The sequence below is a fragment of the Amia ocellicauda genome, chromosome 5 (assembly GCF_036373705.1).
Source record: "Amia ocellicauda isolate fAmiCal2 chromosome 5, fAmiCal2.hap1, whole genome shotgun sequence".
NCBI classification, from domain to species: Eukaryota; Metazoa; Chordata; class Actinopteri; order Amiiformes; family Amiidae; genus Amia; species Amia ocellicauda.
The window spans coordinates 46,517,520-46,544,050 of NC_089854.1; the positions used below are offsets into that span (position 1 = coordinate 46,517,520).

Below are 26,531 nucleotides of genomic sequence, written 5' to 3' on the forward strand. Positions count from 1 at the left end.
AAAAAGTTTGCGAACCCCTGCTCTAAACAACCTAATAACTGTTAGATCCCCTAATTAAAAAAAAAAAATGTTTTTAATTTTATTTCAGATTTTCGTCATAGTATTATTTCTCTTAAATGTCCAATTCGTCAGTTAACACAGATATCCTATTTAATTAGCCTACATCCTAATAATATTTAAAATATTTATGCTAATCTGTGATAATTTTATTGCAATCCCAACAGACGCCACCGATATTTTTTAGCAGTAGTTCAAACTGAATGTTGCTTTGTATTGTTGTGTTTTTATGTACATTGACACTAATTTAAAAAATGATAAAATTGAAAAAAAAAAACGAAATTGTAAAACGCATACTGGAAAGGGAAATTGTAGAATGGATACCTTCGGCTACTTAGTATATATAGTATACTGAAGTAGACTTAAGTGTGCTTTTCAGAGGGGACAGTTATAACTAAAGTTTCTAACCTATGGTTATGATTGTTATTCATGTTTATGTCGTACATTTGTTTTGCACGGGCGTGTGCTAGTGAAAATAAAAAGGCTCTTCCCTTGTGAAGAAATGAAACTGAAAGTGTACAAGCGCGTCACACTCCCATAGTTTCTCAAAGTTTCATTATATAACATGGCTTCTAACATTGCCGGAGCAACAGGTAAGATATTTTATTTATTTTACGTTTACAAAAGCTTCGTGCGTATTTATATTCTATATATTGCCTTTTGGTCACATTCGGGGTTATGTATATTGCAAAAAATAAAATAAAAGTCTAACTTAACGGGAACATATTTGCTGCACGAATTGAGGTAAACTGAAAAGTAATCGAGACATAGAATGAGAAATGCATGTAGGTAAGACACTCTGAGGGGTGTGCGATTATATTTCATGTATTGTACTAAAGGATAGAAAAAAATACGTTTATCTCTTACCTGCTAACCCTCAGAGGCGGCGCAGGTGCAGGAGGATCAGACGGACGGTGAGAGCAGCTCTCTGACTGACAGCTCTGAAGGGGAGTCAGACAGCTGCAGTGATTATGGGGTCAGCGACCCAGAGCAACAGGGGGCTTCAGCTTCTGGCCGAACTGTCAAGAAGGAGGTGAAATTTTGAAGCCAAAGCCTAAGCTCGTGTGTTTGTTCTCATGAAATAATTGAATAGTTATGGGAAAGCTGAGGCAAAAATATGATTTATTACATACACACACACAGATTATATATATGTGTGTGTTAAGCAGTTTTTTGTTAAAACAGAAAATTTAAATCGATCATAAGGTACTTGAAGACAAATGTCTAAATGTCTAGCAAATCAACACAGACACGTCTTATGGAGGAAATAAAAAGAAGAGTGGAAATGGGATGGAGTAAATTTGGATGAAATGCTATTGAAAGAAAATCTACCCATTTGCCTGAAGAGAAAAGTATTTGATCAAAGCGTCTTACAAACTGGTCAATAAATGTCTGGAAACACAAAGAAGCATGGAAAAATGTATAATTGGAATAACAACAGACAGTAATATAAATAAATGGATCTGAGAACAAACAAAAGTATAGACAACACTGAAAGAGTGAACATTTTAAAATGGCAATGGGCTGGACACACTGTAAGAAAATCAGACAGATGGCATGGTGGTTAGTGATGCTGCCTCATAGCTCTGGGGTCCTGGGGTCCTGAGTTCAAGTCCTGGCTCAGGGGCCTGTCTATGTGGAGTTTGTATGTTCTCCCTGTGTCTGTGTGGGTTTTCTCTGGGCACTCATGCAGGCTAGGTTGATTGGTCTTGCTAAATTGCCCTGTGTGTGTTGCCCAGCAATGGACTAGTATCCTGTCCTGGGTGTATTCCTGCCAGCATCAGTGCTGGCTTCCCCACAACCCTCACCAGGATAAGTGGTTTTGAAGATGGATAAATGGTCATATTAAAACATCAATCATTGAACCTCCTCATATACTATATATGATTACAATTGAATCAGTTTTAAGTCAATGAAACCATTAATCAAAAATATGTACACATACATAGATGACTCAATATATACAGTGCATCCGGAAAGTATTCACAGCGCTTACCTTTTTCCACATTTTGTTATGTTACAGCCTTATTCCAAAATGGTTGAAATTATTTTCTTCAAAATTCTACAAACAATACCCCATAATGACAACGTGAAAGAAGTTTTTGAAATCTTTGCAAATGTATTAAAAATAAAAAACAAGAAAAGCACATGTACATCAACATTCACAGCCTTTGCCATGACACTCAAAATTGAGCTCAGGTACATCCTGTTTCCACTGATAATCCTTGAGATGTTTCTACAACTTGATTGGAGTCCACCTGTGGTAAATTCAGTTGATTGGACATGATATGGAAAGGCACACACCTGTCTATATAAGGTCTCACAGTTAACAGTGCATGTCAGAGCACAAACCAAGCCATGAAGTCCAAGGAATTGTCTGTAGACCTCAGAGACAGGATTGTATCAAGGCACAGATCTGGGGAAGGGTACAGAAAAATGTCTGCAGCATTGAAGGTCCCAATGTGGCCTCCATCATAAGTAAATGGAAGACATTTGGAACCACCAGCACTCTTCCTAGAGCTGGCCGCCCGGCCAAACTGAGCGATCGGGGGAGAAGGGCCTTAGTCAGGGAGGTGACCAAGACCCCGATGGTCACTCTGACAGAGCTCCAGCGTGTCTCTGTGAAGAGAGGAGAACCTTCTTGAAGAACAACCATCCCTGCAGCACTCCACCAATCAGGCCTGTATGGTAGAGTGGCCAGACGGAAGCCACTCCTCAGTAAAAGACACATGACAGCCTGCCTGGAGTTTGCCAAAAGGCACCTGAAGTACTCTCAGACCATGAGACAAAATTCTCTGGTCTGATGAAACAAAGATTGAACTCTTTGGCCTGAATGGCAAGTGTCATGTCTGGAGGAAACCAGGCACCGCTCATCACCTGGCCAATACCATCCCTAAAGTGAAGCATGGTGGTGGCAGCATCATGCTGTGGGGATGTTTTTCAGCGGCAGGAACTGGGAGACTAGTCAGGAACGAGGGAAAGATGAATGCAGCAATGTACAGAGACATCCTTGATGAAAACCTGCTCCAGAGCACTCTGGACCTCAGACTGGGGCGAAGGTTCATCTTCCAACAGGACAACGACCCTAAGCACACAGCCAAGATAACAAAGGATTGGCTACAGGACAACTCTGTGAATATCCTTGAGTGGCCCAGCCAGAGCCTAGACTTGAACCCAACTGAACATCTCTGGAGAGATCTGAAAATGGCTGTGCACCAACGCTTCCCATTCAACCTGATGGAGCTTGAGAGGTCCTGCAAAAGATAATGGGAGAAACTGCCCAAAAATAGGTGTTCCAAGCTTGTAGCATCATACTCAAAAAGATTTGAGGCTGTAATTGGTGCCAAATGTGCATCAACAAAGCATTGAGCAAAGGCTGTATGCTTTTGTTTTTTATTTTTAATAAATTTGCAAAGATTTCAAACAAACTGCTTTCACGTTGTCATTATGGGGTATTCTTTGTAGAATTTTGAGGAAAATAATGAATTTAATTTAATTTGGAATAAGGCTGTAACATAACAAAATGTGGAAAAAGTGAAGCGCTGTGAATACTTTCTGGATCCACTGTAGACAGACACATAGTTTTTGTTTGTTTTGTGTCACTATAGGCCTGCAAGTACTACAATTTGGGACACTGCAACAGCGGGAAGAAGTGCCAGTACCTTCATGTTTGCAAATACAGCTTGAAGGGGAATTGCAAAAAGGGCAAGAGGTGTCATTTGCAACACATCTACTCCCATGGCTCCCCATCATCCTCTGATGAAGATGAGAGGGGCAGGCGGAGGCGCTCTTCGTCCACAGGTACTGTAATGTGCAACTCGCATCTTACACAGGAGAGCTTTCAAGGCGTTATATGGGCACAGCGACAGCTGACTGCTGAGTTTGTATAAAACTTCAACCAGGATCATACTAAAATGGTAGCCATCAATTTCACCCTGAATTTCCTCAACTACTACCAATATCTGTAGGTTTAGGCTAGTTTGAATAGAACTGTGTAGACCTAATTCCTAAATCTGAAATGGCTATATAGTACATATTTTGGAAGCTGGTTAAATAGTAATACACATGTAAATGTATTAGTAAAACATCAGCGTCTTTGCTGTACAGGTACCTGATTTGCTGATTTGCATGGCAGTGCAAATTTCACTCCAAATCGGTGGCAAATCTAGTGAGCAGTGCAATGATGGGTGACAATAACCCCGCTCCCTTAAGCATTGTAACCATAGCAACATGCAGTTACACACAATTTTTAATGCATGTTTTTAATATGTATTTATTTATTTTAGATTATGATATAAATATAATTTGGTACTTGTGTTAATAGGTTACATGTAGGATGTAAGTGCCTGTATACTAAGTACCATTTGTTTACAAGCATGCCTACGTTGTTTACATTCCCTTCACAGACCAAGACAGCCCTGATGGCAAACCATATAGGTGGCAGATAAATGCTGGAGATGGATGGATGGATATTGACAATGACTTTATTATAGAGGCTCAGTACTCACAGCCTGCTGCTAAAGGGATCAAACTGTACAACACAATATATGGGTAAGTAATCTGGACTTGTAAGCTATGCAATATGATAAAGGGTTGAGAGTCTTAGCAAGTGTTTTACCAATGAACATGTGGATAACTGCAGCAGTTTAAGTGTACAGTACAACACGTTTTGCTTTAAATCATGCGTTTAGCTACCATGACACCATAGGATACTGCAGTCCAAATTGACTTATTTCTTTCTTTATGCATCTTAGCAAACCAGTATTTAATTGCATGCATTAAACAATTGGTTGATGGACCGGGTAGGCCTAGTTTACAAAATCAGAGAACTAGCATTCCACCATAAAAAAAATGAAAGGATATCTTAGATAACTCACCCACAACCAGCTTTAAAGACATGTAACTGTAGTATGTCAGTGGCAAAATAGAGACTTTGGTGCTTTCGTTCTACAGAGCAATCTCTATAGATTTTAATCAAATGAAGGTCTTAAAGAAAAGAATAAGAGTACGACGCAAGAGTTCGGACACAGCTGACCAAGAAAATGAGTGGCTGTGGTATTACTGTGGAAAACATCGCTGGACCCTGTTTGGAGAGAAGGTAGAAAAATCACAAATCACAATTCTATCTGTATGAATTTTAAGACGGACCAGTATTAGAGATTAGAAATGCTAAATGTTTTTTTCTTTGCCTCAGCTCTGCTAGTAGATGTATCAAATGTAATTGGCATAAAATAATTGTCTTCCTTATGTCACTACTGTAATTTGTTTAACTCAGTGGTTCTCAAACCTGTCCTGGATTACCACCTACCCTGCTGGTTTGTGTTCCAACCGAGCTCTCAATTACTTAATTGAACACTTAATTTAACTAATAATTTCCTAAATCAGAGCCTTTTAATTATTTTAACAGTAGGGTTTTTAAGTTAAGTATAACATTGTATAAGGAAATTATTAAGGAACCAACTTTTTATCAGTTACACAATTTAAAGAGTCAAATGTAAAATGTAATCACTTCAGTTAAGGGTTCGGTTGTAACAAAAACCAGCAGGGTAGGTGGTACTCCAGGACCAGGTTTGATAACCACCGGTTTAACTAATTAATAGGAGGGAGGTACACACACTGCCCACTCTGGGGCTGGGGACAGGTAGGGAATACACACAATACTATGTGTTTGGGTTGTTATGTGATGATAAAACCTAGCCAAGTGAAGAATGTTTATTTTCGGTTGCACAGGATGCTAAAGGCAAGATGGCCTCTGTCAAAAGTTCCAGAATTGAAAAGGAGTTCCAAAAAAAACCAAAGCATTCCTACGCATTCACATGTGGGCAAACAAAGTATGAAATCCACTTTAAAGGTGAGCCAGGCATACACAATTTGTAATATAGAATTCTAGGTAGGCAGATTTAAGTTAGTCTGCTGAATTCTGGCACATCAGTGAGAAGTTGAAAACTGCTGTAAGATTTAAGTATTTAAGTATCTAGGGCATAATGTAATTGTTTACTTTCACTGATCCTTTTTGGTTACTTCTAATGTTAAGCAAAGTTCCCAACTATATTAAATCTGTGATACACGTGGCGAGAACAAAGCTCTGTTGGACATTACATATAGGAGATGAGTGATTTTTCTATATAACACCCTGAGCTTACAGTCCAGGTATCTGGCTAGTTTGGAAAGTATTTAACAGTCCTGCATGGGACAGACATGGTTTAAAGTTGTCTCAGTATTGCTCCTGTGATTTTATTGCAACAGAAATGAAGCAAGTGAACTTGACAACTGGTCGTAAGAGGAGAGTGGCCAGGCGACCGCGGTTTAGCATGCCAGAGGAGACGGCAAAGAAAAAGAGGTAAGCAGATGAGATTAAACTGAAGTATTTACAAGTTGCCACAGAGAGACACAGGAAAGTACAAGTGAGATGCAGCCACCTTGTTGTTTGACTAGTTTCAGACCAGTCTTAGCATTGCTCATTTTGTTTTAAGTTTGCCTAAATTGAAGATAGCATTGTTTGTAGTTTGCCTAAATTGAAGTCAATTCAGTTCAGCTGCTGAGTTGGTGAAAGTAAACAGGTTGTAGAAGGGAGATTTTGTCTAGGACTAGCAGGAATTCTGTTGCAGGAGGAGCCAGGTGTGGCCAGTTAGGTGTGAATTGGGGGTAGGTAGACAAAAGCTACTTAAAGCAGCTGTTGAGGAACCAAGGGACTTTTAAAAACAAAAAAACAAACTAACATTTAGTATGTGGCCACTACAGTGTCAGGTTTGCAGAATGATTGCCTTCCTGGATGAACTCATCCAAGAAGGTTTCATTTGTGAACGTTGTCGACAGGTTGAAATCCTAGAGATCAAGGTTCGTGATCTTGAGGCTCAGCTTGTTGATCTGCGCTGTATTAGGGATATAGAAGAATTGGTCATTCAGCCCATGAGAGAGATGGTGTGCATGCCAAAACCTAGGAGAGTTGAGACCTCAGAGCAGGACAGCATGGAGAACTGCTGGGTTACAGTAGGTCGTAACTGCAGAACAGGGCGTGCACAACCCCTAGAGACACCCCAAGAGCTAGAATTGCCCAACAGGTTCCAACTGCTGGACACCGAGTTGGACAATGACAGCTCAGAGGGTGATGGCGGGGGGGGGTCAGTTGAGCACCAGAGCAGCATGGTGCCCACTCCCCCCCAGAAGAGGGAGGTAGTTATAGTAGGAGACTCAATTCTTAGAGGTGTAGATCACACAGTGTGCTCTAGTGATAAGGAGACCCGCATGGTATCTTGCCTGCCTGGTGCTCAGGTTGCAGATCTCCCTAAACTAGTAGACGGGCTACTGGCCAAAGCCGAGGGGAATCCACTGGTCATGGTCAACATTGGAACCAATGACATGGGAAAAGGTAGGACAGAGGTTCTGCAAGGCAAATTTAAAGAGTTAGGAACAAAACTAAAGAACAGAACCTCCACGGTAGTTTTCACCAAAATACTTCTGGTACCACGTTCCAGGCCAGGGAGATGGGCAGAGATTAGAAAGTGTAACACGTGGTTGAAATCTTGGTGTAGGGTTTAGGTTTATGTAGCATTTTTCTTCTGGGATAGATGGGACCTGTACAAACTGGACAGTCTACATCTAAACAGAAGGGGGGCTAATGCATTTGGAGAGCGTATGGACAGAGAAATTGAGAATCATTTAAACTAGGGACCAGGGAGCTCTGACAATGGGAGATGTTCCTCTAAGGAAAGAAAACAAAGGGAACCCGCTAGTAGAAAAGTCCTGAAATGTTTGTACCTCAATGCCAGGAGTATAAGGAACAAGATGTTGAACTTAGAAGCCACAGTGCTGGCATGCGACTATGATGTTGTAGGAGTGACGGAAACATGGCTTACAGAAAATGATGAGGATGAATACAAGTTGAAAGGATACACATAGTTTAGGAGAGAGGCAAAATCGAAGAGGAGGTGGGGTAGCATTATATGTGAAAAATGACATTGAGGCAGAAGAACTAAAATTAGATCACAGTAACGGAACAGAATCTTTGTGGGTGAAACTTTTGGACAAGGGATCTGGAGGATTAGTGGTAGGAGTGTGTTACAGACCACCGAACTTGGATATTCAGCAAGATATTGCATTGTACAGTGTAATCAGGACTGCATGTAGCAAGGATGTGGCTGTTATAATGGGGGATTTCAATTTCCCAAACATAGACTGGGAAAGCCCGGTTGGGTACTACAGAAGCAGAAATAGAAATGGTTGAGATGGTAAATGACTGCTTTCTAACTCAATTTGTCAGGGAACCAACCAGGGAGAGTGCATGAATTGACTTGATATTTTCAAATGACCAAGATAGAGTCAGAGGGACACTAGTTAGAGAACCAATGGAAAATTGTGATCACAACATGGTTAGTTTTGAGGCATTCTTTCAAAAAACAAGGCCCAAGTCTAAAACGATGGTCTAAATTTTCAGAAAAGCAAAGCTTGAAGGTATGAGGCGGCACTTAGAAGAGGTAGACTGGAGCACACTGGATACAGATTCAGTTGAAAATGGATGGTTATATTTAAAGAATATACTACTTGAGGCTCAGGAGAAATTTGTACCAAAACTTAGCAAATTGAGGACAAAAAAACTGTGGCCAAAATGGTTTAATAGAGGTCTCCTGGGCCAGATGGTATATTTCCAACAGTACTTAAAGAAATTAGGGAAATGTATAGGCCGCTAACTCAAATATTCCAAATGACACTTAGAACAGGGGATGTACCAACTGACTGGAAGGCAGCAAATTTCATACCAATCCACATGAAAGGGGACACAACTGAGCCTGAAAATTACAGACCAATCAGACTCACCTGCATCACCTGTAAAATGTTGGAAAAAATTATTAGACACCTGGCAGTTGAAATTCAATGTGGACGGTAATACACGCAGGTAACAAAAATGTCTACTATAATTACACTATGGGAGGAATAGAACTAGATGAAGTATCGCATGAGGAAGACCTAGGAGTCTATGTGGACTCCTCACTTTCTCCATCCAAACAGTATGGGGAAGCAATAAAAAAGGCAAACAAAATGTTAGGGTATATTGTCAAAAGTGTAGAATTTAAAACAAGGGAAGTAATGTTAAGACTGTACAATTCACTATTTAGACCTCATCTGGAATACTGTGTACAGTTCTGGGCACCACACTTCAAGAAGGATATTGCTGCTCTTGAGGCAGTTCAGAGGAGAGCAACCAGGGAATGTCCTACTCGGAGAGACTGAGGGAACTGAACCTTTTCACCCTGGAACAGAGGAGACTATGTGGGGACTTGATCCAAGTCATCAAAATCATGAAGGGCATTGACCACATCAAACCAGAGGAGCTTTTCCAGATCAGCAGGGACACACGCACCTGGGGACACAAATGGAAATTGGGCTACAAGGCATTCAAAACAGAAAACAGGAGACACTTGGCATGTTTCGGCACTTTTGAAGCAAGGGAGGCTGTCCAAGTACAAATCATATATGCAAGTAATTGATGTCAACAAGGACATACAACTAGTTATTAAATATAAGGCACTGTTTTTTACTTGCACATAAAAACCAATATCACTGTGTTGTTTTCAGATCTTTATGCTCCATAGATTTTTATTTTTCTGTGTAATGAAAGCTTGATTTGTATTTATTTTGCTCTATGTTGCAGTGTGGAAGCCTCTTTCCAGCAACTTCAGGTGTCCTCAGGAGGTACAACTCCAGTCTGGCAATTCAAGGGGAACAGTGGCAAGTGGTACAACTTCAAACACAGAGTAAGATTTTGCTGTGAAAACCTTCTGTAAACTTTCAGGTTGCTTACCTTCACATTCTTGACAGGGTGTCATCTCCTCTTGCATTTACCCTTCAAAACTAAGAAAAACCCTAAGCTCAGTGTGCAGGTGGGGTCCTATAGACCAGACATGACTGGCTCCAGAGTTGGATGTGTTATAGTGTACTGTGCCCACCATTCTGGAAAGGTTAGTTCACAACTAGCAGAGAGCTTCTAGGGTTGGTAGGGCCCTGGGATCCTGCAACTTGCTACTTAACAGTGTTATCTGTGGCTTGCAGGGCATTCGAAGCATGCCAGTGTTAATAGGGATAGTCCTTCCTACAAATCCTTTTGTTTGTTGTTTTGTGCTATAAGTATGCAGTGTGAAGTGAAGCAGATGTTGCATCAGTGTATGTTTTGTTGTATGTGTGTATATGTTGTCTTCATGTTTCTGCTCATAAAAAGGTTGTATTGTATCTACAGTTGCTTCAGGGTGGCAGTGTGGGTTCAATCCCCAATTGCTCCAGTAAATGCCCAGTTGTATAAATGGGTACAAATGTAAAAATGTGATATGTTGTAGCAATTTTAAGTCACCCTGGATAAGGGTGTCTGCTAAGAAATCAGATAATAATAATATTGGACCAGGCATAGAAGAATGAAATGGGCAGATCTAAAAATAAAGAGAAAGCAAGCATGGGGGATTCCTGTTACAGATGTTTACAAAACATCAGTATAGGCTGCTGCTTTGCTCAGAAAGGGGTTGGGCCTAGAACAGTTTACAGGAAATCACATGAGTCATTGACATGGTTCTGGGAAAAGGGAACCCATGATTCACATGGAATTCACAGAGTCTACCCTAGATTGTAAACATTTAATGTTAAGGTGCAGTTGCACATAAATATTTTGTTGCTATGGTGATTTAAGAGGCGATGCCTGAAGGACAAAAAGACTCATCAATATAACAATCAAAAATATTTAACATTGAAAAGCAAGTCAAAATGAAAAATTCAATGTCTTTGTATTTTTAATTTGTTCCAAAGCAAAAGGATTAGGTTCTTATTTTAGGTTATTCTTTCCGATACTGTAAAACAATGTCAGTTGTTTGACATGTATGTTTTTTTTCTTGTAAATTGCAAGAGTAACAGATCAGCTCATTATTATGTCACATGAGCAACAGTCATCTGATAGGGTGGTACAGTTATAGAAAATGAGTAAAGCACATAATGATTATGATTAAATACCACTTGATTTATTTAATTGTACTGTTAGATTATTATTAACACTAATAATAATCTACATTGTAATGTAAATAAAGAAGTTTTATTTTGCTCTACAGAGTGGTAATGACACCGAATGTTCAATCTCAAGCAGAGATATAGAAGACCAGTATCAGCACAACCCTGCAGGCTCTATGACTTTCACTGCTGGCATATATCAGTATTCCCTGGACTTCTTAGGTATGCATCACCAAGAATACATGCTGCTAATATCAGAACATACACACTTGCATATAAAGAACACCAAAGACATGCATTCTGTTGGTTAAATTATTCTCCTCAGCTGTAGCTTCATATTCCCACTAGTTAAACATGTTTTGCACACACACACACACACACACACACACACACACACACAAATGCACATAATTGCTCATTAATAATACACTTGCAAAATGTATATAGGACACTTTCTTTTCTTTATTATTAATCTCTCCATTTTATGTTTGTTGATTGTTTAATTAATTCATTTAAATGCATTTGCCTGTGTTTCTTTGTCCTTCCACACAGGTATGACCCAGACCAATTTGGCTTCCAATAAGACACGACAAATACAACGTATTACAATCTAATGAAGGGAAGATTATATGCGCAATACTGATAAACGCTTCCATGCATTAAATTGTACCTTAGCTTTATAACCCTTGGAAACTATACACTCACTTTAACATATATATATTTTTTAAGCAGGGATGGGATTGGCACTTCAGAATTGCATACCTCTCACACAGCCATATTGCCTTATGGAAGAACTGTTATTTCATTTCACTGTCCTTAAGCTGCCTTAAATTTAACTTCCACTGCCAGACTAATGCCAATTTAAAATTCTGCGGAGACATGAAAAGTCTGATTGTTTTCACTATATGCATTTTCCTTTTCAATATATGTATTGCTCAGTGTTGAGGGAAATGTGCATTGTACTGTAACCCTTTATATCAGATGCCAGCTGTATTTGTTATAACAAAAAATGTATTTCCCATGTTCACATCTGTATTCTGGTCTGTGGATTGCCAAGAAATAAAGTCCTGGATTAGGTCAGAGGAAGTTACTAAAGTAATACTAAGCTGCATCTATAAAATGGACGGTTTGATTCACAATCACATCCCCATTTGGAATACTAATGGCCTAAAGCCATAGTTTAACAATGGTGTGTTATGGCTCTGCTTAACTGTACAATGTATAGCCCATTAACACAGAACAGTCTAGTATGCTTTTTAAAGCTGTTTAACTGTCCTGTGCAATGATCTGTTAAAAACTTGATACAACCAGATAGCCATAATATGTACTTCCTTCTTGTCAGTGACTCATTGGTGTTGTGTTGTGGTATAATGTTATGTCAAAGTCGACAGTTTACAATATTTATATATATCACACAATGCAAGTACCAGTTCATTTCTTTGTGGTTGTCTAAGATGCTATAATTCTAGATTATGAAAAGCCAAACATTTCTTAACAAAATATAAATACAAATTTACAAAGCAAGCATAATGTGTCATTTTATTTTTTTCAGTTTAACAAATCAAGAGACTTAAAGGCAAATAACGAGATCCTGAAATATAATGCTGGTAACTGGCTAAGCAAACTGCCATTGAGTAAAGAGCGTTTCTTTGTTCTCAATTTGGGTGCTTATATAAATCAGGGGTTCCCAATCCTGGTCCTGGAGGACCCCCTACCCTGCTGGTTTTTGTTCCAGCCGAGCTCTCAATTACATAATTTAAACTTAATTAAGTAACAGTCTGCTTAGATAAATTGTGTAATAAAAGAGTAAGTTCTTTAATTCATTCTTTATACATTTTTTTTTAAAATCTTAACTTAAAGACCCTACTGTCTAAAATAATTAAAAGCTTGTGATAGGTGATGTTAGTTTCTGCAATTGTATACATTTGTTTCATCAAGATTCTAGTTTGAACACTATATTCTCAATTGAACATCCAAAATTCATATATATACACTCACCTAAAGGATTATTAGGAACACCATACTAATACTGTGTTTGACCCCCTTTCGCCTTCAGAACTGCCTTAATTCTACGTGGCATTCATTCAACAAGGTGCTGAAAGCATTCTTTAGAAATGTTGGCCCATATTGATAGGATAGCATCTTGCAGTTGATGGAGATTTGTGGGATGCACATCCAGGGCACGAAGCTCCCGTTCCACCACATCCCAAAGATGCTCTATTGGGTTGAGATCTGGTGACTGTGGGGGCCAGTTTAGTACAGTGAACTCATTGTCATGTTCAAGAAACCAATTTGAAATGATTCGACCTTTGTGACATGGTGCATTATCCTGCTGGAAGTAGCCATCAGAGGATGGGTACATGGTGGTCATAAAGGGATGGACATGGTCAGAAACAATGCTCAGGTAGGCCGTGGCATTTAAACGATGCCCAATTGGCACTAAGGGGCCTAAAGTGTGCCAAGAAAACATCCCCCACACCATTACACCACCACCACCAGCCTGCACAGTGGTAACAAGGCATGATGGATCCATGTTCTCATTCTGTTTACGCCAAATTCTGACTCTACCATCTGAATGTCTCAACAGAAATCGAGACTCATCAGACCAGGCAACATTTTTCCAGTCTTCAACTGTCCAATTTTGGTGAGCTTGTGCAAATTGTAGCCTCTTTTTCCTATTTGTAGTGGAGATGAGTGGTACCCGGTGAGGTCTTCTGCTGTTGTAGCCCATCCGCCTCAAGGTTGTACGTGTTGTGGCTTCACAAATGCTTTGCTACATACCTCGGTTGTAACGTGTGGTTATTTCAGTCAAAGTTGCTCTTCTATCAGCTTGAATCAGTCGGCCCATTCTCCTCTGACCTCTAGCATCAACAAGGCATTTTCGCCCACAGGACTGCCGCATACTGGATGTTTTTCCCTTTTCACACCATTCTTTGTAAACCCTAGAAATGGTTGTGCGTGAAAATCCCAGTAACTGAGCAGATTGTGAAATACTCAGACCGGCCCGTCTGTCACCAACAACTATGCCACGCTCAAAATTGCTTAAATCACCTTTCTTTCCCATTCGGACATTCAGTTTGGAGTTCAGGAGATTGTCTTGACCAGGACCACATCCCTAAATGCATTGAAGCAACTGCCATGTGATTGGTTGGTTAGATAATTGCATTAATGAGAAATTGAACAGGTGTTCCTAATAATCCTTTAGGTAAGTGTATATTACACCAGTCTGAATCATCGTTCTTTTTTTTTTGCAATGGCCCATATATAAAGATAGCTAGTGGAATGGGAGTCTTCCAGTTCCTTTCCTTAATTATTTTTCATATACTCACTGTACAGCCAAGGTGAACTCTCCCAATAAATGTATGTATGTTATACGGAGGTGTATTACAGAGGACCAGACCCAGGGAAAGTCTATTCCAAAAACTACACTGAATGTTAAAACGCTTACCACTATAATCTAAATTCACTCTTCCACAATCCATTTAGTGCAATCTTCAATCTCCTTTACCATTTCATTCAATCACAGTCCAGGAGATGCAGATACATGCAAATAAGTCCTCTGTATGATGTGCACAGAGGGAGACTCACCCAAACTCAATAGTAACCAGGGAAAACTCAAAGATGCTTTGTTCACACAAGATACTTATGCAGTGCAGTTGACATTTTAGTAACTTAATCATGTTAACACCTGTGGTTTTGACATCCTGACATTGATTCAGATCCAGGCTGAGCTATTTCCTATTCCCCTCTTTTTAGTACTAGTTTGGGTATCCTTGAAAGTCGATGTTCCTCAAAGAAAAACACACCGGTCTCATCCATGGAAACTCTCTGTGCCTCTTCCTTATCATAAAAAGTTTTCCGTTTAAGTTTTTTCAGCTAATCATATGCTACAAATACGCACATTTCAAAATACCAAAATAAATCGGACAAAGCTTTAATTAACTTAAAATTAAAAATATATATATTTACTTAAACAATGAAAAGTGCATGCAGTTAATCTTTTTCATAACATTGACACAGGCACACGATTCGAGTACACCAATATAAATTAAATGCATTTAATCTTTGGCAACAATAGCTAATCAAAGTTGCCTTGAGGGCCCCTATAGGTTTTCCTGTTGCCCCCCATTCACACTGGCTTTAAATGTCAGACAATTGCCGGCAAGGATGCATTCACACAGAAAACAGAGATTGCCGGCAAGAGCGCTCTGGCCCTGGGACCGAGACGCTACAGAAGCCCGTGGATTCGAGAGAGGAGCCCTGGACCGGCACTGTGGACGTGTCTGTACAAGTTCGATCATTTCCCCATTTTGCCAGTTTCCTTCCATTGTGTTTACTGGGCTATTGGTTCTAACCAGGGCACCGGTTCGGTTTGGACTCACTACCAAGAACTAGGCAAGAGGGAAAGGCAAACGATAGGTCAATCTAGGCGTGTATTCGTGCATTGAGCAGTTCTTTAGTTTGTTAAATCATGATCAACTATGCACACAGTTATACACTTTATATGTTTTTATTTGATACTTGTTTTCCTTATAATACCAAGGTTAAAAATTGTGTAAGCAAGTTTAAAAAAAAGGCACACATTGAGAACAGATGTATATATGTCCCATATCCCTCATGCCGGAAAGGCCCCCATCTAATGTTTTCAAAAGTTGTCAGGTATGTGTTCCATCTTTAGGTTATGTATGAAACCTAACATAATGCAATTTACTTTAAGGCAAATTATCAGCAGAAATTTAACAATGTTAAAATCTGTTGAACTAGAAGTGATACGACGTTTCGGTCCATGGAAGTGACAAAGTTTGCATGTCTAAGTATGGAGCACTGTACTTATGGAAATGAAACTTGCAAAATCGTCTTGCTAAATCGCGTTTTAAAGTTTGAAAGGTGGGACTTTGAGTGCCAGAATAATAAAACTAATTTTATTTCAGAAGACAATATCAAAGATTTCATGTAGATTACGTATAACAATATAATTGTGTGTAAAGCCAAATGTTTTATCATTTGTAAACAATAAGTAAACTTATTGAAAAAATATGACAATTGTGTACACAGTGATAAGAAGACGATACATCGATTGAGGCAACCATTGGAATTCACACACAATTCAGTTTCATTTAACCCTCTATTGCACGACTTTTTTTTCTTTCCAAGATAAACTAAAATTAAATGCCTAAACAAATGCATTTTTAATGCGTGTTGTAATAAAAGTGTTGTTCAGTGTATGATTTATACCTTGCTGTCTTTCACACAACCTGCCACAGATAAACACCGGCGGCGCCAGGTAAACTCGATGACGCTGGTACACAGGTACACTGATTAAGGGGCTGTTGCTAAATTGTGTACTGTAGCTGAAGTGGCTAGGGATCATTTAAGATAAATCATATTTACTGAAATGTTTCTACATAGGTTTGACATAAAAATAAAATTAACAATGGAAATAATTTAGGGGTACGTGCCCCCCCGTACCTCAATGGCTTGACGCCACTGGGTGTTAGGAACACTTAGTACCCAAAAATTGTATTACACCACCTGTTTCTCAGTCTTCAATTGCACTCCTAACTATCCTCACCACGTTACTGCAGGTCCATAGTGTCAAGTTGCTGCTTTTCCAGGGAGCGTTCCTCAACAACAACCTTTCCTTTAACCGGGAGAGTATAATCAAGCTAGAGGAGAAACAGACCTCCAAATCAGCGCGGGATTGTGTCTGGACGTGGCTGGGCTCAATCAAAAGTGAACAAGGTGCAATAATCAAATAAATCATAATGAAATGTAAATAACAAATTGTAATACATTAAAACCACCAATAGTGAATATAACAAACGCTTAAGGAAAAATAAAGGATATTCGTGAAACCAATAATATAATAAGTGAAAATATAAATATAATTGAGCACAAATGATCATTGAGCCCTGTAACCACCTGTGACAAACAATTTGTTAATTAATTGAACTTGTTTCAAGCACATTTCATTGTAGTGCTCAAACTACAGGTGCAATTGAAACTGTAATAAACAAGTGTAATTGTTAATCAATTCATTGTCTTTACATATTACCACAAAACAATATAATAATGCAAAATTACATGTTATTAAGCCTATTTATGAAATGTTAGACTTTGCTTAGAACTCTCAGGAGAAAACTTATTGAATCAATCCATAATTTTTTATAGTTTTATTCATTATGGTACTAACATAACTTAATAATTTTAATATTTGTCCTATTTCCCGGTGCTTCTTGTATTGTATACAACTTCCAGCAACCCAATATTTCCTGACCTTACCAGTGCACTTATTCCCCACTTCCTGTAAACCTTATCTGGGAAAGGCTTATAATTACAATATGTGGGCTTCTTCTTTATTGCAGTTTGGAATATTGCAATTTTAATTTTTTGCTTGTACTTGAACCAAATATAATATTGACTGTACAACTATATCATCTATAAATTCCCATAATATATACAAACGTATAACTTCCTGGCCATAATATTTCTCTGACCTGTTTCTGGGATCAATTCCTCATCACTGGCACTACATTTCGAGCTCCCTGTCCTTGCTAGCTGAAGGAATACTTCTAACAGCAATAGAAATAGTTTTTCTTCCATAAAATGTTCCTATATACATCTTGCCTGTGAATATATTTGACAGCATTTACATAATTTACTTAAAATATGAATCAATATAATGTTTTAAATTGGTTTTAAGTTTGCTCTCATTGCACATTGCAGCTTTCAAGCAACATATAGTCCGGATTGACTCTCCAGCAAACATCATAGTGTATATTTGAGGCAACAAGAAGAAATTAAAAAAATATATAATAGAAGCAAAAATAAGTAATATCCAGAAACACATCTATGTGTGTCATTAGTGGATCATACACATAAAAGTATGTGTTTGTATCAGGCAATAAAAATATAACATTCAACATAAAAATCCATAAAGACACACCATGTGCTTTAGGGATTTAGTGTTCAGACAGGTTGTCCCACATCCTCAAATTGCATCATACTGATCATGGTTTCTGAATGGATTGCATAATACGTTGCTATGCTGGTAGTACCAAGCATTGTCAGATAAGTCATCCTTCACCATATTCTCGACAAGTGGGCGAGTGCATCTGTGGCGTACACCAAGTGAAAAGTACAGGCCTGACTGCTTGACCCCTACAGTGAGGGGATCTGGAGGCTTTGTTATGTTGTGGGGGGCATTTTCCTGGCATGGTTTGGGTCCACTTGTCCCTTTAGAGCGCTCTCCACCACCATCATTAAAACACCAAATGAGGGAATATCTTTTGGAAGAATAGTATTCCATCCCTCCAGTAGAGTTCCAGAGACTTGTAGAATCTATGCCAAGGCGCATTGAAGCTGTTGTGGTGGCTCGTGGTGGCCCAACACCTTACTGAGACACTTTATGTTGTTTTTTCCTTTAATTTGTCACCCGTCTGTATAAATGATTACACATTGCCCTGAGGCAACAAGGGGCAGTAGAGTGATAATAATTTTGCATGCCTTTGCTTTCTAAAAGCATGCAGCTCCAGCGATGACGAAGATAGCAGCGACTCTGATGAGCAACCAGAAAATGAGACACTCCAATCACAACAGGTTGGAAATGGACAATATTTGCAAATTATTAATTACTTTTTAGTGCTGTCCCGAAGTTCCTAAAAAAAAAAAAAAAAAAAAAAAAAAAAGTTAACTCATCAGGGAAATTCACAGATGTATTGCAGTTTCCTGTGTCTATTGAGACATAACCACAATTTTGTGTGTATTTGTTTGTGTAATTTGGAGTAAATGACTAATCTACTTTGCAAATCAATAGAAAATATACTACAAATAAAATCACATCATAGAATGTGTTACTAGCCTCAGCATGGTACTATACAGTTTGATTAACAATCAGCATTTCAAAGTAGAGAAGAAAATACTAGGCAAATCCTGTTGTATCTGTGTCCTCATTATTTGCATTTTGTTTCCTATCCAGCCCTGTAAGTATTATAATGGAGATGGCTGTAAGAATAGAAAACATTGTGATTATCTCCATGTTTGCAAATACCACTTTCAAGGTCACTGCAAGTATGGGAGGAAGTGCCGGCTTTCCCACAATGTAGACAACGAAGAAGATAATGGTAGGTGTAATTCCTCACTGTTGGTATTAATACAATTTTTGTTATTATTTGGGAGGAAATAAACAATGGATTTGCACAGATCTTCAGAAGGACCATTAGTGAGTGACATTTGTTTTATTCTCAAGCCAATATTTTATGTACCTCAGTGTATACTGTGTAATACACAGCACTGCCAACACTTAAATACCCACAGGTTTATCACCAGGGCTTAATTTGTGCCGGAAAAAGCCGGATCCGGATCCGGCACCTCCGAATTTAGATCCGGCACCTGTTTTGGGGGATCCCCAGTGCTTAATTTGTGCCAGATCTCGGGTTTCGAGTGTCTGTGTTCCGGTACGTATTTACGCCGTTCCTGTGGGAAACCAAATCCCCCCCCCCCCCCCCGCGCTCACATTTTTTTTTCGGATTTAGAAATTAAGCACTGTTAATTACAATTATATATTGTGACTATGTGGACATAACTAAATAAAACTCCTCAATTGTGATTCATAAACCACTGAAAGGGCTCAGCAGTTGTTAAGGTCATTCAACCTGTTTGTAAAATGTATAAATATTTTTGTATCCAAGAAACAAACAATGAAAATCAAATATATTAAAAAAAGTGGGTGTGTTTGTTTTTCCCCTTGCTAGATTCCTCAAATGCAAGGCCCAGGGATAAGCCATACCAATGGCAGATCAAGAGCAAGACACAGTGGTTCAACATAGAGAAGGACTGGATTATTGAAGCACAGTATCCGCTGCCTGATGTCAAAGGCATGAAGCTGTACAACACCAAATTTGGGTAGGAATCACAGTATAATCTGCCCTATACTGATCATAAATATTATTTACAGAGGAACATCAATTGTGTACCAATACCAATGCTCTTATTGGCACTATATATCGACATGCTGGAGTAATTTACATGTGATAAAGGTGTGGGTATGACAAAAAAGCCGTATATAATATACAGTACTAGCTATCAGGGTCTATATCTCTTCTTGATGGTTGACACTAACATGGCTGTTCAAATAACTGGCTCGGCAGTTCCTTAAGTATTCCATGCAATTAAGGCTGTAACTCTGAGAAAGCACAAAACATCCCTCAGTAGGCCCCATAAAGTAAACTTGAGATATGGAGACTTTCATGTATTCACATTTTGTTTTGCTTTGTCTTCTCACCATGATGAACTCGTGTTGATTTGCATTTATCGATGGCAACAGCTATTCTGTGCTCAGTTAATACCCTGGCTGGAGAGTCGTATCACAGGGTGCATTGTTGAGTTGTTTGAATGGCAGAAGAATGCCTGTGCTAGTCTTACACTCATTGTATGATCAATCAGCCAATCAGCCGCCTATTGGAGACCGCTCTCCAGCCATTGGTCTGGCTGCCCTGTCAAATCATCATACCATTAGCTGGGCTTCAAATCTCTGACTTGCAATTATTTTGCCAAAGAAAATTGCCTCTGAAACCAATTAAACTTTAGAATAATTACCAAGAAAGAGAATTATAAAATGTACATATATAATGCCTAACAAAATATAGAAACACATATTTCTTCATAAAAAGCTCTTTACAATATTGCAAATTAATCAAAAACTAAATATTGCTTTTTTGTATCCATTTACTTATTCTAGATGCATTTCCATTGACTTCATTACTATGTTTCATATACATTCTTATTAAGCACCCTGAAATATAATAATATGGCATTTATTTGATGAATCAGGCAATATTAGAACTTGAACCTTGACCGAACCGAATTAATTTATAAGGAAACCAATTGATGGCAAACCAAAAATTGTATAATTACTATATAGGTGTAAAAAGTTAAATGTGGACTCTTTGTTATTAGTATAACTTTACCAAAATATACTTGTGTAATTCAGTCTGTCAGCATCTTTCTCTGGGATATCTCTTGGTGGGAAAGTTTGGCAGTTCAGTGATAGCAAAGGAAACTGGAATGACTTCACAAACAAGGTAAGACACATACTGTATGCAAATGCAAGGCCCATTAAGTGCATTGATGCATTCTCTTCATAATCCCCACCCTGATTGCAAGAAATGCATCATATGACTGAAGACTATTCTATATGTAGAGATGTGCAACATTTTTTCTATCAACCTCCACTCTCTTTGTCCTAGGGTTCTTCAAGCCATGATATTGAAAAGGAATACCAGCAGAACAAAAATGGAAGGATGACATTCAAGATCAAATCCACTACATATGAGTTAGATTTCTCAGGTGAATCTTTAATCTATGTCTTTCAGATACGTATGAATGCATTTCATTAACACTGTAGATTGCATGTAGCCATCTCTAAATGATTACCTTTTAAATCTTGCCTAAATATTTTGATCAGCAGTTTATCTAAACCCTATATCTGAATATCAACAGATTAGCATTTCAAATTCCTCGCCCTCCTCTCTCCCCAGCTTGCTTGATCTGTCAGTGTTCAAAATTAACATGCTCTTTTTCTTACCTCCCAGGAATGACACAGAGGAACAAAGAAACTGGAAAAGTACGTCAAATCCGTAGGGTGGATGCCACCTCCCCTTGGCTTCCAGCATAAAGACACGACGTTGAAGACAAACTGACCTAGTATTTCACTCATGTGACTATTGTTTCGAGAGGAACAACAAGTGAACACTGAAAGTATTGAATAGCTACTCTGCATTGCCCTGTAGTCATGTGCATGTTAGTGTGTGTTAGTCCTGTTCAGGATGTATCCTGCCTTAATTATTATAATTTTTTGAAATAATACATAATTTACAAAACAGGTTGAATTATATTTGCAAGTTTTTTCTCTTTGCTTTTCTTTGCCCTTTCCAGGTTTCAGGATGTGTCAAGTCCTGGATAGTAGAAACACAGCATAAAAACTGCACAAGCACTTGATTTTTCTTCCCCTCAGCAACTCATTATTGTTAAGTGATACTTGTAAAATGTAAAATCACCCAAATTCAGTGTAACAGGGCTCAGAGTATGTGACCTTGTCATGGTGACATAATCCCTCTCTAAACTTAGAAAGTATAAATCCCCTGTACCAGGAGACTGGTCTTTTTGCACAGCCGGTTTGTCCCTCTGCTGGGGAAGCTGTGTGGACTGGGGTGCTCGGAGGTGTGCCTCAGAGATGGTGGTTTGACCTGGGGTTTCTGACTGCATATCTGCACTGTGAAAAACGATATATATATATATATATATATATATATATATATATAATTTCTAAATCCTAATAAGATCACAAAAACAAATTTAGTTCAATTTAGTGTGACACTGTGCGGGGATGGGTACAGGATGGGAGGTATGTAAGGACCCAGTGTGTTCCCCTGTTTGAGCTGCCAAAAGAAACCTGCCCAAAAACCACACACACACACACTGACAGCCTGCAGAGCAGAAGATGCAGCCAGCTGCCGGATATAATCACTGGAAACCTATGAAACAACCCCGCCTCTGGGCATGGCAGCACTGAACCCTCAGGTGGCTGCTCCGGCCATGGCAATGACTCCTTTAACAGCCTTTCCTTTTCCATCCATAGCATCTATCTGTCAGTGGTGGACAATGGTGCATCTTCAGGGTGTGGCAGATGTGACAGCACTTCCTCTGGTGGCTCCGGCCACAATACTGCCTCCTCTGGCGATGGCAGTATCTCTTCCAGCCCTGCTATCGGTTCCTGTGACCACGGCGGCCTCAGCAGTGCCTCTTCCTGCAGTTGCAGCTCCTTGCTTGGCCATGGCAGCATGTCATCCAGCATGTGTGACGTTGACCACAGTAGCACCTCTTTTGAAAACTGCTCATGTTCTTCTAGGGTGTCCTCTGTATTTGGGAGCTTCATCTCCCAATCTAGAAGAGACAGCTGTTAGAAGTGACGACTCTATGTCCTCTTCCAGGGCAACATCTGGCAGGCATTGCTCTCCTTCCCACTCTAAGTCGGTCTTGGGAACACCTCAGCCCTCTTTGGCTTCGAGGCCAGGAACACCTTGGCCCTCACTGGCACACAACGGCTCCTCTCTCTTCGGCACAATTAAACTAAATTATGTTTAAATTGGTCTATTTCCTGGCTTCTTTTATTCCACACAATTTCCAGCAACCCCATATTCCCTGCGGCTATTAAAGATGGTTCAGCTACACGTCACTTGCTGTAAACCCAGTTAATATGCTATTTTATCAGGGAATGTATTATTACAATGTGGGCTACTTCCTTATTGCAGTTCGGAAATTACTGTTTTAGTATCTTCAAGTTAGGTCTACTGTCACACGGTTGTTTTTGTGCACGTTTTGGTATTTTCTAATCTAATTGTTTATTAATTAATCGCGTGATTTCTTTACTTTCTAGTTTTGCATATTCACGTGTGGTGTAATTGAGTGTATGAAGTTACATTGCTAATTTCTAGCTTTGATTAAAACGATTTGTATCATACAAAATACAGTTAACATTAATTAGAAAAAGGATGTACACTTAATTATTTCACCTCAAAATATGAGTCCTCACACCTGCTTACACTTTCCACCTCACATACACTAACTTCGAAACGTAAAATGCCGAGGAAAGTATAAATAAAACTCCAGCCATAGCCACGCCTCTTCTCTGAGAATGACATTTGGGAAGAGAAAAGAAAGTGAAAGGGTCGGACTCGTCTCAGCTGTTTCAGCTCTGACGAAGCCACAGTTGATGCTGGACGAGCGGAACTGAAAAGTAAGCATTTCTGTGTCTCAGTTATTGAAAATGTTGTTAATAAATCTCTTTCCATATACGTATATGCATTGTTTGAAAACTGTACTAAAAAATTGCAGGTATTCTCACACTTAAATGCGTTTGTTGCTACACCGCAGTTACTTATGTATTGGTATGCCAGCTATACAGAGCTTTACGTTTAAATGGACGTTACACCATTATTACTGTGTTTACCGTCTTTGTCGCGAATTTATCCTCTATCAGTGTCAGGAAACCAAAAACTGAACTCGAATTGACTATTTTATACAATGTTGCGATAAGAGATACTATTGCACCACTGCAACTCTCGATACAGAGAGTATCGAATTAGAAGAGCTAATCAACTTAATTTGGCACCAACCAACCCACAACCTTACTACAACGTTGTGAGAACGTTGTGTGATAACTGAGATTAAAATTGCATAATTTTTAAAATTTATTCCTTACCAACTGTAAATGTTTTCTACCTGTAGTAATGGCAATCGTAGTAGTAATATTTGTATAGTTATTTATATAATACAACATAACAATATATTTATAGTAAAAATTATATTTATAGTTAGGAAAGTTAGTATATTTATAGTTAGCAAATATATAGCCTAATTAAATGATTTTATTTATATTAATTTTAATATACTGCATATATATTCTAATTGATTTGTTTGTATGTTTTGTTTTAGTGTTTGGTGCCGCTTTTAATGAGAGCCTGCAGTTTGAAGTAAGTCTGTAATAATTACTGCTCAAATGCATCCAAATGTGAACGAGATGGAAATAAAGAAATTAACGAATAAATAGGAAAAACATCGACACACACGTAGATCAAGTATTGTTCAGATGATAAGACTGTCTTTGAATTTAAGGCGACCTAAATTTTCAAAGAGAATTTTAAAAAATGACAAAAAATGTATCCAGCATAAAAGGAATAGGGGAAATAAACATTTCTTTCCTAACCATTAGGGGGTGTCAATTACATTGTGTTCTGATCTACACTCACCTAAAGGATTGTTAGGAACACCTGTTCAATTTCTCATTAATGCAATTATCTAACCAACCAATCACATGGCAGTTGCTTCAATGCATTTAGGGGTGTGGTCCTGGTCAAGACAATCTCCTGAACTCCAAACTGAATGTCTGAATGGGAAAGAAAGGTGATTTAAGCAATTTTGAGCGTGGCATAGTTGTTGGTGACAGACGGGCCGGTCTGAGTATTTCACAATCTGCTCAGTTACTGGGATTTTCACGCACCATTTCTAGGGTTTACAAAGAATGGTGTGAAAAGGGAAAAACATCCAGTATGCGGCAGTCCTGTGGGCGAAAATGCCTTGTTGATGCTAGAGGTCAGAGGAGAATGGGCCGACTGATTCAAGCTGATAGAAGAGCAACTTTGACTGAAATAACCACACGTTACAACCGAGGTATGTAGCAAAGCATTTGTGAAGCCACAACACGTACAACCTTGAGGCGGATGGGCTACAACAGCAGAAGACCTCACCGGGTACCACTCATCTCCACTACAAATAGGAAAAAGAGGCTACAATTTGCACAAGCTCACCAAAATTGGACAGTTGAAGACTGGAAAAATGTTGCCTGGTCTGATGAGTCTCGATTTCTGTTGAGACATTCAGATGGTAGAGTCAGAATTTGGCGTAAACAGAATGAGAACATGGATCCATCATGCCTTGTTACCACTGTGCAGGCTGGTGGTGGTGGTGTAATGGTGTGGGGGATGTTTTCTTGGCACACTTTAGGCCCCTTAGTGCCAATTGGGCATCGTTTAAATGCCACGGCCTACCTGAGCATTGTTTCTGACCATGTCCATCCCTTTATGACCACCATGTACCCATCCTCTGATGGCTACTTCCAGCAGGATAATGCACCATGTCACAAAGGTCGAATCATTTCAAATTGGTTTCTTGAACATGACAATGAGTTCACTGTACTAAACTGGCCCCCACAGTCACCAGATCTCAACCCAATAGAGCATCTTTGGGATGTGGTGGAACGGGAGCTTCGTGCCCTGGATGTGCATCCCACAAATCTCCGTCAACTGCAAGATGCTATCCTATCAATATGGGCCAACATTTCTAAAGAATGCTTTCAGCACCTTGTTGAATGAATGCCACGTAGAATTAAGGCAGTTCTGAAGACGAAAGGGGGTCAAACACAGTATTAGTATGGTGTTCCTAATAATCCTTTAGGTTAGTGTAGTTAAACTCTGGTAGTTGTAATCCCAAAATGCAGTTTTGTATTCCAGTATGGTAATATCATTTAAAAAATACTCTTAACCACTCATTTATCTGATTACACAATTAAGAAGTCAAACTAATCGAAACCATTATGACCCTTAATATTCTCTTCTAATCTTAGGATTCATATGATGGTGATGATGGAGATGTACAGAACCAGACCTCCTCAGGTTAAAGGCCAAGCTTTCTTGTATTCTCAATATCAACATGATGTTGTTGGTTTTATTCTCTTTAATCTCTCGCTCAGATTGACAAGGAGGTATGACTATTAATGATGTGTAGTTTATGGTGGGCAAATTTTTTTAATAGATAAATATCTTTTTTGTTTGTTTGTTTTTTGTGTGTGTGTGGATGTTGGTTATGTTTGTCTTTATTAAGTAAAGCCCATCAATCCTAGGTACACTTTCTTTGTCCAGCAAGTTGTCTATACC

General features: G+C 38.9%; 1 protein-coding gene across 1 annotated transcript in view; it reads left to right on the plus strand.

Annotated features, from left to right (window-relative positions):
• Window positions 1–540: 540 nt before the first annotated feature.
• The window catches only part of LOC136749048 (uncharacterized), a 33,736-nt gene continuing 7,745 nt past the window's right edge, over window positions 541–26,531 (plus strand). The window contains exons 1-19 of the mRNA XM_066702987.1: window positions 541–650; window positions 939–1,090; window positions 3,666–3,858; window positions 4,464–4,608; window positions 5,011–5,155; window positions 5,788–5,908; window positions 6,304–6,397; window positions 9,707–9,809; window positions 11,142–11,262; window positions 18,563–18,639; window positions 19,019–19,163; window positions 19,794–19,944; window positions 21,032–21,122; window positions 21,288–21,387; window positions 21,633–21,714; window positions 22,679–22,958; window positions 23,767–23,836; window positions 24,535–24,572; window positions 26,222–26,270. Of these exons, the coding sequence (XP_066559084.1) occupies window positions 623–650; window positions 939–1,090; window positions 3,666–3,858; window positions 4,464–4,608; window positions 5,011–5,155; window positions 5,788–5,908; window positions 6,304–6,397; window positions 9,707–9,809; window positions 11,142–11,262; window positions 18,563–18,639; window positions 19,019–19,163; window positions 19,794–19,944; window positions 21,032–21,122; window positions 21,288–21,387; window positions 21,633–21,714; window positions 22,679–22,958; window positions 23,767–23,836; window positions 24,535–24,572; window positions 26,222–26,270 (2,185 nt within the window). The 5' untranslated portion in view covers window positions 541–622. The remainder of the gene's footprint in view (window positions 651–938; window positions 1,091–3,665; window positions 3,859–4,463; window positions 4,609–5,010; window positions 5,156–5,787; window positions 5,909–6,303; window positions 6,398–9,706; window positions 9,810–11,141; window positions 11,263–18,562; window positions 18,640–19,018; window positions 19,164–19,793; window positions 19,945–21,031; window positions 21,123–21,287; window positions 21,388–21,632; window positions 21,715–22,678; window positions 22,959–23,766; window positions 23,837–24,534; window positions 24,573–26,221; window positions 26,271–26,531) is intronic.